The sequence below is a fragment of the Paramormyrops kingsleyae genome, chromosome 1 (assembly GCF_048594095.1).
Source record: "Paramormyrops kingsleyae isolate MSU_618 chromosome 1, PKINGS_0.4, whole genome shotgun sequence".
Lineage (NCBI taxonomy): Eukaryota > Metazoa > Chordata > Actinopteri > Osteoglossiformes > Mormyridae > Paramormyrops > Paramormyrops kingsleyae.
Window position 1 is genome coordinate 28512440 of NC_132797.1, and position 13748 is coordinate 28526187.

Consider the following 13748-nt stretch of genomic DNA (forward strand, 5'->3'; position numbering starts at 1 on the left):
ATAAGGGCCTCCTGGAGCCGACACCTTATCATGGTGGAGGGGTTTGCGTGTTCCAGTGATCCCAGTAGCTAAGTTGCCCGGGGCTTTATGCCCCTGGAAGGGTCACCCAAGGCAAGCAGGTCCTGGGTGAGGAACCAGACGAAGTGCGGCTCAAAAGACCCCTTATGAATGTTATGTTATGAATATGTTACTTTTTTCCCTCCTAATCCTTAAACTTTCTTTACTGAGGCTTCTGTAGAAGGATCCAAACGTGATCGCATTGTACTCATGCAGTGACAATAAACAGCTTATCTTTTTATATCCAATGGTTTCCGACTTAAAAGCTATTTTGAGTTATGGCGCCCCCTAGTGGGTGACTTTTATGACATTTGGAGAGTCGCCTTGTAATGTCATATCAACTACACTTAGTAAGTTTATTGAGAAATGGATGTTCCTTTAATGAGAAATAGCTCACTAAGTACAAACAGTTCATATCCAGGAAATTAATTTGTCTATACCATGATCGAAATCATATGGACAACTTTTTGTCAACAATATCTCACAATGTTGCACTTCTTATTTTGTGTAAATCAAATGAATGGCTTAGGGTGAGTTTGAAAAAGTAAATTTTTCACATTATGCAAATCAGCAAAAAATAGAAGTAGGTGGAGCTTCATAGTAAACTTTTTTGACATGAGCCAGGGAATGTCTGTAAATAAAGAATTTTGTTTCTATGACTCACGGTTCTGGAGATACAGATCCAAAGGTCCAACACTGAGATGTAGCACCACCATTAGGCTGATGGGTATGATTTTGCTTGCCTGAGCAGTGGGGGCAATTCTGCACCTTACGATCTGTGTTGCCCATATCATTTTAGTGCAGAAGAAGAAGAGAAATCCTAACAAATATAATAAGGTACCAGCACTGTGAGCTTGGACCCCAAATTAGCAATAAACAAAGAGATGAGAATAATCGTTTAAAATCTGGTTATGTATGAATAGTTCGTATAAAAAAAGGAAAGATGAATACATTTACAGAATATTGAATACACACTAAACTAATCCTTTCATCCATCCATCCCTCCATAAATCCATCTATCCAACTTCAGAAGCTTAAGCAGTAAAGTTCTGGCAGAAAATACACAGTTAAAATAAAATACAATACAAAATAAATACACAATTTGTTTACTTTTAATTTAAAAGGACATCTGCTTTTATTCATTCATATGATGGCACATTTTCAGAATCCTATGGCCACCTCTTTGTTCCGAAATCTGCGCTCTTCTGTGACAGTGCTAAACCATCATATAGCCTGTTATTACTCACTGGAAAAATACGACAGTGGGCAGGGTTACCATGCACTGCCAATAGCTGCCCAGTTTAACCCAACTGCCACAGCTGGGATAATATTCTCCACTGTGTTAAGCAGATTGTTGATGGTAATCAGAGACATGATATGACAGAAGCATCCACTCATCCAGCACTGGTAACTTTGTGAGCCATTAGAGAGACACTAGAGGTAGCCAGAGCAAAGCTGTTCGAATATTACAGCTGTACAGGTATGTGGTAATACACTTACTGCAGATTTTGTGGACAGTGTACAAACCATGATCAAAGAATAAGCTGTGATGTTATCGAATTCCCAGCACATCTGTTGTGACCCACCTTATTGGCTCTTTTGTTGCTTGATTGGGGTTTTCTGACAGCATGTTTGGCCTTAGTATTTACAGTGTTTTTCCCCTTAGCGCTTGATGTCTGAGAGACCTTGCCAATGCAGATTACTTCGCTGAGCTTGGAGGTCTTTGCTCCTAAGAAGCCAATCACTTGCTGAAGGCCAAGAACCAGCTTCTCCACCCCTTCCAGCTTCCTGGTTTGCTGCTCTGTCCTCTGGTTGACAGTGGACATGATGTTGGTAATTTCCTGACACATCTCTTTTACATCAGAAGGACTCTCAGTCTCAGTCTTCTCCTGCTGACAGACCTCTTCCTTGACTACCTTGAGTGTCTCTACCTCCTTCTCAATGCCACCAATGTCCTGGGACATGCCATCCAGCCTGTGAAGAACCTTCTCCTGGACCTTGAGAAGCCAGTCCATTTTTTCGCTGAGAGACTTGATCCAGGTCTCAATGAGATTCTGACTTTGCACCTGTGGCTTCTCAGACTCCATGGCTGTCTTTGCAAGAGGAGGTTTGTGGCCTTGCAGGGGATTTGGGTCGTAGACCTTTGCCAAGGAATTAACCAAAGGCAAGCTCATGGTGGTGAGAGTCTTGACAAGGAGAAATCGTGGAGGATTATCTGCTGGAAACACTTCAACGGGTCTCACAAAATCATTTATTCATTCCCTTCTACTTCATCAAAAAGCTTTCACTTCATAAGAAAACAACAATCAAAGAATTCAAGATGCATGAAGTTATATGTCCCAAAAATGAACAAAAAAACAAAATCAGGCCTGAGGCAACAGAAATGGCAAACAGTCAATGAAGAAGAGTCACCAGAGAAATGAGCTTCGGGGACAGAGTTTGAGCTGCGCTAAGATCTTAGTTAGTCACTTGTCCTTCGTCCAGTGCAACCGGATCCAACTATAAGAACCGCCCCCCCCCACCCCCTCCAACCATACACTCCCAACATCCCTGTCTCATTTACACCAGAGGATCAGCGAATGAGTGACTGTGGCTCCGTGTGTGTGTGTGTATGTGTCTGTGTGCATGTGTGTGTGTAGGGTGGCTTCTGTTCTGGATGACTGGTGTGATATCTGAGATGCTCAGAAGGCCCTGTCCGGCTGCCAGGGGTGCCGGAATTTGGATCATTTGCGGCACTTGATCATTGCTAATGTTTCAAAGAGAAAAAGGCTATGAGGAAAAAATCCACTTAAGTAAGCAGCTGAATGACTAAGATGGTGACTTTGCTGCAGTTTTGGCTAATGGGGTCTGATCAGTGTCTCCAGCGAGTTTCCATCATTTCTTCTTGAAAAAAGCAATAAAAAAACTGTATGTGATATTACAATTAACATTATTGTTAATAAACTTGAGGAAACATATAAAGTTTTTTGTCTAGGTATTTACACATACATTAGATACATGCATTATTGCATTTTTTGTTAGAAACTTTTACTGTTTCAGTTCTACTGCAAATTGAAAATTGTCTGGCACCACAAAACAGGTAATCAATGACGTAATCACAGCTGGTTTTGATTCTGTAAAATGAGCTTTCCCTGAGGCAATCCCGAACGACAGTATGGGGGACATTCAGGGCTACATTTCAGCAGATCATAAGGTGCTGGTCTCACTGTGGTATGTAGGGGCTCAGGGCAGAAATCGCTCTAAAGCCTCTGTATGCCACTAATATTTGCAAAATAGGAGGGTCGGGAAGGATCATATAAGCAATGTGAGTGAAAACTCAAGTGAAAAGCTCCAACCACACACGTGGAAAATCTAATGAGTTTGGAATTTTGCATTTAAAAAAATCACATGATAAATGTCATGCAGCACATAGAGAAGATGGATAGAATAACCTTCTTGGGAATTAAACCGTTTATATGGGCCTCTAAGCTGGCTTGGAGTCAGACTTCTAGTGAAAACCCATATTACACCACTTTTAGGATATTTGAGATGAATGCATTCTGGGAAGGTGGGGGAGAGTTGTTGAGAAACAGGTAAATGATATGCATGGGGGGTGTTATTGAAATAATAAACCCTACCACATTATCCATATAAAACCTATGCAAAGGGATGCAAATATGAAAGTGACCCATGTCACCTGACTCTCTGTATAGAGTGACGTGCGTCCTGATTTGTCGCAGATGGCAAATCCTGGCCACCCATCGCGGCTCGCCTGTGCCTATTGGATGGTTTGGAAAAGAGGCCACCACCATGGCTGGGGTGTGCGCCCCCCAATTCTGCCACGGCCAGGGCTTGCAGCAACATGGGTGCTATTTTGGAAACGAGTATTTGCACAATGCCGGCCGGTGACAGGTGACAAGGACAGGATTAGAAACAAATAGGGACAGGGTGGCCAGAGACTTGCTGCACCTGTCCCCCTAGGGGGCTGATGGGTAGCAAGACTCTGGTGGGGGGGGCACATCAGTTATTCTGCAGTCCCTTTTGCCCATGAGGAGAAAGCCAACTTGCATGTCACCAAAACAAATGGACCACATTTACCCAGGGCAGATGGATAAACAGTGTATCGGATTCTTCTTCCACCTTCTAGAATATTCTGACACTGGACAACTTCATCATGGCTTAATTGCAGGACATGTGATAGAGGCAATGCAGAGATGTGCCAAATATCTCAGTCCCAAAATGCTGTTTGTTGGCCACAGGATGTTTAGGTGGGAGGTGTGTGGCTCAGTAGGTTGGGCCTACTGTGCTTGTGAAGAAAAGGTTGTGGGTTCAAATCCCAAAGTTGAGAGTGTAATTTCACCATCGTCCCCATGGGGAAAGGCCCTTAACCTTGCTCCAGGGACTGGCTGACCATGCTTTCTCATAAAGATGAACAAAAGCAGCTGCTAAATTAATCTTCACAGTATATATATGCAACCATCAACCTTCTAAATATTTCTCCAGTGTCTGCAATCCAACACAGGGCTTGAAGCCTTTCCCAGGCAGTAGGGGTACAGCCCGGACAGAATGCCAACGGACTGCAGGACACACAACCACACCATGATTTAGAGAAACAGATTCGCCTAACTTCCTGAAAGTATCCAGAGGAAATTTCATACATATAGAATGGAGGTAGCATTCGAACCCCTAAGCCTGGAGGACACTGTCACACACTGAGATGTTGTGCCAAAAGAAATTCCTCAGGACATTCAAAATGCTCTTTAAAATCCCTCTGGATGTCTAAGGCCAGTTCTCTCCCCATTTCCAGGCAAATCGGCTGAAACGTGAGACCGGAATATGGAGTGAAGCTGTTGCATCCCTAAATAGTTGAAAACTGGCTCATGTATTTCACCAAAATACCCCCCGCCAAAAAAAAAATACAAAAATAATAATAATTACTCATCTCTGTGCTAGAAGTTTCATTCTGAAGGTCGTGTTTTAGACCTTCTGGTCACATGTGACATTTGCAAATTTGAGGTGAAATGACCACGCATGCCGACGCAGACAAAAAAAAAACACCAAGTGACAGACACAGGTCCGGCAGTGTCACGGGTCACACAAGAGGTCACACAAGAGGTCATGAGGACGTGCATGACCATGGGACAGTCAACCAAAAAAGATCCATATAAAATCCATAATTTTTCATATATTGTAAAATCCATCCACAGCATTTCCCTTAATTGCTTGATCCTGCACTGGAATTTTGACAAGAAACTTGTGCATGGAGAAGTGAAAATCATTACTTGGACTTTTCAATGCAAGTGAGCAGTACCAGTCCCCCCCCCCGTCTAAGTCAGGGCCCCCTCAGAGGATATCACCTATGTTGCCTAATGAGTTACACAGCTGTCAGTAACACAGCTCTGTAATTATACATGTGTAGACCTAAATGTGACTACAGTGTAGCAGATAAGGATCAGATGTCTCAATGGCTGCTGCCTGAGAGTGGCTGATGCCAAACACTAGAGCAGCAGACTAGAGCCAGTCCCCTGGTGGCATTGGAGAGAACTGCAGAGGCCCTGGTGACAGCAGGACCAGAACATGCATGATGGCTGAAATCCCACTGACAGCTTGTCACACAGGATCTCTGCCTGCTTCTCAACCAAAAGCACTGACCAATCATGCCCTGTGAAGACCTCAAATCCGTCAGTCCAGAATTGACTTACAAAGCTCCAGCACTCTTTCAGGCTCACAAAAACCTTCACACTTATAGCTGTTTGCCTCCACTTATGTTTTGATTAATTAACTGAGTGGCTGAGAATATAATTAACCTTGTCTATCTTGATGCCATAAACGGATTTCAGTATAATTAATTTCAGTGAATGGATGAAGGTATAGAAAATGAATGGATGGCATGATGGGTGAATGGATGGATGCATGGATGGATGGAGGGATGGATAGACGGTTGGATAGGTGACTGTCTTTCTTTGAGAAGGACAGTCTTGAAAACCCATTACAATAAAGACAGGGGCTTTTAGACATAATGTTACAACAAGCAACCATCAGGTGATGCTGTAACACAAGCCATCACAATGATGACCAGCATCTACAGATCACTTAGTTTTAAGAATTCTGCTGAGTAGTTAGAAATTATGCATAATAAGATATGCGCATGGATTTCTCGAGAACAGTGTCTTTCAGGCAATTCTGTTTCCTTTTGTTTCTGAAGTTCAGGTACATCTTCCATCCTCACTAAGATATGAAGGCTAATCTCCCAAAAGCAGAGCGCAGATACAGACTCTACAATAATAGGTAACCAGTCCTACCGAGTGACACCAAAATGACACAGAGATAACAATAGTGTCACATTGATGTTTTCTGTACCCATATATATAGTGTTACATTGGAAGGGGGTTAAATTCTGACTCCAAATTCTCCCAATGTTTGTAATCCAAGATCCTGCAAATGCTATTAGCATGTCCATCATAGACCAGTTGGACTGTGTTACCACAGAGCCCTTATTCCAGAGTAATAATAGATGCTGCCAAATAGCAAAGTCTCCACTGCCTTGTTAGGAATGGAAAAACGGCAGAGAGTAGCATCCATACTGTCCTGATGAGCTTTCCGTGGCCCATCTCATTAATTAGGATTATGATCTTAAACCCTCACCTTCCACAGTCCTCCTCACGTGCTGCAGAAGTCACAGACTTCTGGTTCTTACAGTTCGAATGCGGCGGGATATACCAAACTCTGAGCTGCTGGGGGGAGGAGGTTAGTGGCCTTGAGGCTATGTTTTTATCACTGGCTGCAGGCAGATCGAGGCAGTCAGACGTCCACATTGTGTATCCTTCAGCCTGCTAAAGAGCCAATCAGAAAGCAGCAGCCAGATGGCACGTGCCATGTGTCAGAGCAGGAAAAATATATGGTTGTCAGCCAGTAACAGGGAGGGGTGGAACTATAGTTTGGCCAATCAGCTAGCAGTTTTGTGGCATCATCCATCAGCTACAAGGATAGGACTCAATCTGAAGGTCCACAGGGTTAGCAGAACTGAGAATCTATTTTGATGTGTCATGTTGTGCTCAGAGAATAGACAGAGTAGCAAAGTGATGGCCAGGAATAGAAACTCTCTCGGGAGGCTGGGTGCTTTGCTAAACATCTGCATTGGGTCTGAAAGGCTTCCAGGCTGCCTGTTTTGTCGTTTTTATGTTTCAGCATTTATAATGTTCAGAAACTACAGTTTCTACAAGTTGAAATATTGCACAATTTTTTGAATACCTGTAAGGATTTACAGGTCTAGAGGTTGAATAAAATTCAAAGTTACTGAACCACAATGCAACCTCATATAAAATTAAATACCTATTCATTTTGAGAACCATAATATTTCCACAAAGCTGTGGTTTTACTTTTTCCTGGGTTGTTCAGATCTGGATAATGAGGTCATTGAACTACACAGCTGTCCAAGCTTAATGGGTAATACATTATTGATCATAGCATATACATTATTTAAACCTTCATGATTGTTGTTGTTGAATATATTAGAGCCCATATTTTTGGGAGGATAATGTCATTTTTCTTATTGCTTAGCAAATCGCTGCTACCTATGTCTCCCTCATATTTATAAAATCATACAGTTAAGTTTTAAAGTCGATTCAATTAATTTTTATACAGCGCCTTACAACAGTCACCCCAAGACACTTGACAAGAGTGTGCAGAAATCCACCACTACATCATTCAAACGAAATGGTGCATGAAATTGGGAAAAGGAAAAGAATTTAAAATATGTTATAATATAAAATATAATACACAAACTCCATAGAATTAAACGGAAGCAGTGTGTGATGCAGGCGTTCCTCCAGGGGAACAAACCCGATTGGGACGTGCCGGTCTCTCGCACGGCAGCTGGGCTTGTTCCCGTGTTATAACACACTCGCTCTTGCCATTTCGTTTTTTATTACTCTCCTTAAACATTTTAATAAAGCTAAGTGCTGACAGCTTGTGAAACTGGCCCAGCGAACTGGCGTCTGCAAGCACGTGGAGGCTTGGAGTCTCGTGGCATTGATTCTGCGATGCCGTAACAGGAGACTTAAAAATATGAGACAACTGAGGCTGGGGAGGAGGACCGTTGTGTCCTGAAGACAGGTGAGCATCAGTAGGAGCAGCAGTCGGCCGGTCTGGGCAATAAAGCAGAGTAGCACCTTCACCGTCAGCCAGGTGGAAGCATTTCCCGTTTTTAGAACCAGAAAGTTCACGCCCTCCTACATTCATGTATTTGACCAAACAGGCTGTAGGGCAGTGTGTGTCTCAGCGGGTTAGAATGCTGTGCCTGTGATTGGAAGGTTGTCAGTTCAAATCTCAGGGTCAGTCAAATGCGTTCTCAAAATATGAATAAATAGAAGCAAAATACATACAAAAATGTTTCACAGTGTTACTGGGTCATGGATGCATAAACGTGTTTGCTTTATGATCTGTGTGGACGGGGCTGTTTCTGGCCCCATCAGAGTCATGCATTTGTGAATGAGTCACCAAGTGAATAAATGACTGAATTATAGACTGATTGCTGAATGAGTGAGCGATGGGGGGGGGGGGGGGGGGTAATGGCCATTGGGAAAGTCTACAAGCCCAAGGCAGTAGGTGGGTGGGGCAAGTGACTCACTCAGCACAAGACTGAGAGAATGAGAGTTCAGCAGTGTTATATAAGCACGCTGATGACATAGAGCCATGGGTGCGCTCCAAATGGTGGGGGGTGTTAGAACACTTGGCCCAACTGTTATTTTACTTTCATTTTGTCCATCTGAGGGGGTGTAGGGTAGGGGGGGTCTCCAATGGCATCTCCTAGGGGGTCCAGGGCAGGACTCAACCACCCCCCCTGGATGGGGAATTCCTAGTGTGCTTTATAAAAAAAGTGCTGTTCAATGTTAGATGTTTTCACAGCCATCTCTGATTCACCAGCTTGCCCCTGAACGAATTGCACTAAGTGCTTCGCTTGTAAACCACGGATACTGGATCCAAGTTCCTCCCCCATGCCGGGGATAACTGACTCCAACCGGGACAGCACATTCCCCCAGTCTGCACATTCCTGATCCTGCCTGACACTCTGATCATGGATGATGGACCCTGTCATAGTGCTCCAGCCGCACCATGCAGATGGAGCTGGTGTTAACAGCGAAGCTGGTTCCAAGGTGTTGGCACAAACACGGGTCCAAGATGCATGCTTGCAGTGCATCGGAGGTGGCAGGCTACTGTACACACTGTACAACCCAAATCTCCTTCCCTTGGACATTACCAAAAACATTACACATCTCAGGCGGAAGGAAGACCTCACTGACAGCATGGGCAGACCTTAGGAAAGGCAGTGGCACATGATGAGGAAGTCTGTCCCTTAAAGAAGGAAATTGATTCCTTTTTCAGCTAAAAATACAGGAAAAACAGGTTGCCTGCCTCTCAGATCTTAGTGTTCACACCTTTGTATAAATCTCTTACACATCACTGGGAGTGGAGGAAGTTTTAGCACAGACACAAAGATTCATTGTGTGTGAACGATACTGAGGTGTTCTGCCCCTAACTGACATTATAGAGCACAAAGGAGCATAAGATGGGCCACGGTGCCATACGCCCACACGCTAACAGCACTGATGCTACCGCGTAGATAAATCTCACGGGGCCGGACAGGAAGAGGACACGTGTGCATTCCACATCACTCCACAAACCAGCTGCAGTGACGTGCAAAACTCGTAGCTCGCCAAAGGAAATGTACAGTTTTGTTTGGAAATGCAATGGTGAAATTCCCCTGCAAACCGTGGGATTTGAAACGGCTGCATTCTGATCCCGCAACATCCTAACCCACTGAGCCCTGTGTTTATTTAAATCCATTTATCTGAGCAGTCAGCGTATATTTCTTTAGAAATATACACTATTTAACATGAACATATACAAACATACAAATATACTCGAAAACAATATATACGAAAAACAACAGTACAATGAAATTAACAAGGATTTCTTCAGTTCTCCAAAAGGTTGCTAATCTCTTATTGGATGCTAGTATCTGCAATTGTGATCTGAGGAAAGATTTTGAAATGCCTAAGCTGACACACTTTGACTATTCGACAATACCGAATATGCCAAAGGTAAGCCTGTCTCTTTGTGAAACAGATTAAGCCTTATAGAATCATCACGTTTTCCAGTATGGGAAAGGCAAGTAAGCAGGTAGTGCTCCATGAGTGAATCTGAAACGTGAAAACGTATGACTTTCAAGTTTCAAGTAATATATATTCTGAAGTCTTGCAAACATAGCACATGCTAAAAGGCAAGCTAATGCCAACAACCATAATAATGCTAACGTCACGGTACTGCTATAAATCTTAATAACGCTAATGCCACGGGAATGCTGACTATGCTAATAAAGTTAGCGCCATGGAAATGCCTGCAGTGCTGTTAACGCTAATGCTGTGGGAATGCTAACACAGAGGAGTACCACAGATATCCCGGAGCATCATCCAAGGCCAGTCCCAGGCAGTTGGGAGCCGTGCTTTTCCTTGGGCAATGGGTTATGGGGGGGATGGGGGCGCCTACCTGTATGTCAGGTGGAGCGACCTTCTCCCTCGTCTGGTTATTGGTTAGTAAAGTCCAAATCCGACCCCAGAGGAAGGAGGCCACCAAGCAGACACTGCCCACGATCCAGATGTCCTTGTCCATGAGGAATTCCTCCATGTTTCCACGTTTTCCTCCCCCGAGCGTGCTCAGTCCCGTCCTCTGGGTTCACCCGAGGCCCTGTGACCAAGGACGCTGGCCTGGCTGGAGGAGGTAGGGGGCGCTGAGGGCTGCCAGGCTTGAGCAAATGCTGTTGACGGCATGCATGCCACAGCCTGATTACGAAAGTGTGGGGCCCCCAAAGGGTGGGGTGGCTGGGGGGGCTGCCCAGTGCTTCTGGTCACACGGCGTCCCCAGCGACCTATAAGGAAACACGCGCCATGTCCCCTCTGATAAGAGGGGGACAGGTGTGTGTTCCCCCCCCCCCCCCACTTCTGATGCAGGGCACCCAGCACACAGACGATTAGCCCGCTGCAGGCCAAGTATAACACAGCCTTTGACTTATGCTATGGTGAGCGATGAAATGTAGTGAGAAATGTAATTTCAAAAAATGGGAAAAGAAAATGGAGGATGATGGAAGGAAACCTTACAGGTATTTTAATATCCGGGCACACAAATACTCCCATACATGTATGTGTATGTTTGTGCATGTGTGTGTGTCTGTGTGTGTGTGTCTATATCTGTGTGTCCGTGTGTGTTGTGTGTTTTCTCATGCTTATCTACACACACGCTTGAAGACCAGATCGTGCGATGCATTTCATCATTTTCCCAAGATTAGATTTTCACTGTGTTATTCATGCAGCTCAGAGGTCAGATTAAGAGAACCTCTTTGGGGAGGGGGGGGATGGATTGGCCGTCGGGTGAGAGGGAGTTAAACAAGCATAAGGGTTTTGTCACGGACACCCTGTGCCCATACAGCAAACAGATAACGGATAACTGCCTCACAGCTGAAGACAGCTCAACTGACCCCGCGCTAATTTACGCTCAGATCCGGTTACCTGGAGTTTGCCAGTGCAAGCTGGGCTGAACTTGCAATGCAACAACCATGCAACTAAGTTAACTTAAACTTATAGTTACAGTGTAAGATGTACATGTAAATATAAGGATATAGAAAGGACTGCCTGTACTTTATGCTATTAAGCAAATTATCTCAGCCCGAAAACTTTAAGGTTCAATAACAACGGTATCTCTTTTAAAGGTCTTCACCTGTCAAGATGAAGATCCCTAAAAACACTGGACACTAGGTGGATACAGACCCTGGGAGCCACTGGATGTTGTTTCTACAAAGCACAGAACCAGGTTGAATATCGGGTCTCTGGAGCCTGACTTAAATATACTGCTTCCTCTGGTTACAGCTCAGATCGTCACTTAGCAACACATGACCGTTTTCATTGGACAGCAGCCTTGCATCTCATTGGGTACATTCCCTTAGCTCCCACTTGGGTGAGCCAATGGTCACAATGACAAAGGTTTCACATGATCACTAACCAGTCTTTTGTTGTCTTTTAATTTATATGGTCTTGGATCTTTCCCCCCTCTGTACCAAAGTTTTGGGTTTGACAGCACAAAGAAAAGCTTAAGAACAGATTTTCATTACCTGTAGGGATGTAGCGTCCTAGAGAGTTAGCTGGTATGCCAGCTAATTTGTTTAAACCTATTCAACCCTGAAATTTGCTCATGAAAAGCTCCTTTTGTGAGCACTGAACTTACACAGGTTATTTTTGAGAAGTATGATTCCACCCCCTTTTTTGGGAGGTGTCAGGGAATCATTTTTGGATTTTCCTTCCACCCATCCACGTACACAGGACAAAAGGTAGCACTCAGAATATTCCATTTTTCTGGCACGACTAAAAGCCTGTTGTGCAGTATTATAAGCCACTATATAAGCCAAACTTATTACTTATACAACTAAATATATAACCTGACCATACAAATCATTAGTTCCTGAGCAACAAAGGAGACATTAGAATTTTGATTTACATGTAAATATAATATAGTGTAGTGTAGTATAGTATACTATAGTATAGTACAGTACAGTATAGTATAGCCCACAAATGAGAACAAGATTTGAAAAATCAAACCAATAAACTTGCAAATGTACCCTCATTTGCTGATAAAAATCATTTTAGACAGGAACGTCATAAGCAGACTCCTACAGACAATATAGTTAAAATAAACCGCTTTTCAGATCAGTTATGCATCGCCAGGATTCTCAAGCAATTTTGAAACAACCCTTACACGGCGTTGCCAAAATCATCCACAAAGGGGCGCCCCATCACCACACATAGATCAACATTAGCGTCCAGTGTGACACGTGCCTAAGTCTCATAACCCCGGATTTTTTACATTCTAAGAATGCCTTTTACATCGTTGCGATTTTGACCCTATAAACACCTGGCTATACCAATATACTTACACTATATTTTAATAGCTATTATATAGTGTTTATTTTATATCTTTTACAGTGATTTTCGGTCAAATCAATGTTAAGAAAATATCACAACACCCTGGGGTGTCTGACAAAGCCAACAGCTTTCGTCTAGAAAACTGCACTGCAGTGTGCCTGGAAAGGAAAAATCAGTTTTCCCTCGTTTCGTATTTCAAGATACTTCATCCAATTACCATAATGAGTCTGGCACCTCGAAAATCAAACACTGCGTACTGCTGAGAGTTTTTCTCGTCAAACAGGGGAGGGGAGAAGCCCACAGCTGTATGGTACCTGCTTAAAATCACCCTCCAGTTCGGTGCGCTTCAGCTCCCAGAAACTCCGCATCGTCTCCACCCTCTCCGGCGGCCGGAAGAAGTCTAGTTTCCCGGCGCAAAGGCGATCGGACCGGCTTCGTATGGCGCTGAACCCCGACACCTTGATGGATGACATGCTGGATAGAGCAGCCCATTCTGGTGATAGGACACGCCGGGGATCTCTTGAAAAATCCGGCTGGCTCGAAGTTACTGCTGGTGTTTTGTCTACACTGAAATAAACAAAAAACAAACGCCTGTTAGAGGTTTTGTAGCTGCTCGAGTGTGAGCAACATTTGTGATCACAATCTGTACTACAAAGTATTAAAATAAAAAATCAAACGAAATCTTGACATATAATGGTAGATTTTTGATTTTCAAGGATGTCATACGTGACCTATGCACTT

General features: G+C 43.7%; 1 protein-coding gene and 1 long non-coding RNA gene across 6 annotated transcripts in view; one reads left to right on the top strand and one right to left on the bottom strand.

Moving 5' to 3' along the window:
• mylk4b (myosin light chain kinase family, member 4b) overlaps positions 1-13748 on the bottom strand; it is a 42545-nt gene that overhangs the window by 23305 nt on the left and 5492 nt on the right. For 3 of the 5 annotated variants that reach the window (XR_002839701.2, XR_002839702.2, XM_023823514.2), the window contains exon 1: positions 1644-2231. Coding sequence is in view for 3 of the 5 variants with exons in the window: in XM_023823514.2 (XP_023679282.2) it covers positions 1644-2231 (588 nt within the window). In the remaining 2 variants the exon portion in view is untranslated. Of the gene's footprint in view, positions 1-1643; positions 2232-13321; positions 13575-13748 lie in introns of those variants that run through there. The other 2 variants (XM_023823515.2, XM_023823516.2) reach the window with 1 other exon arrangement.
• LOC111850061 (uncharacterized) lies at positions 11040-12094 on the top strand. Its single transcript, XR_002839703.2, has 2 exons — positions 11040-11194; positions 11801-12094. It is a non-coding gene; the product is annotated as an uncharacterized lncRNA (long non-coding RNA).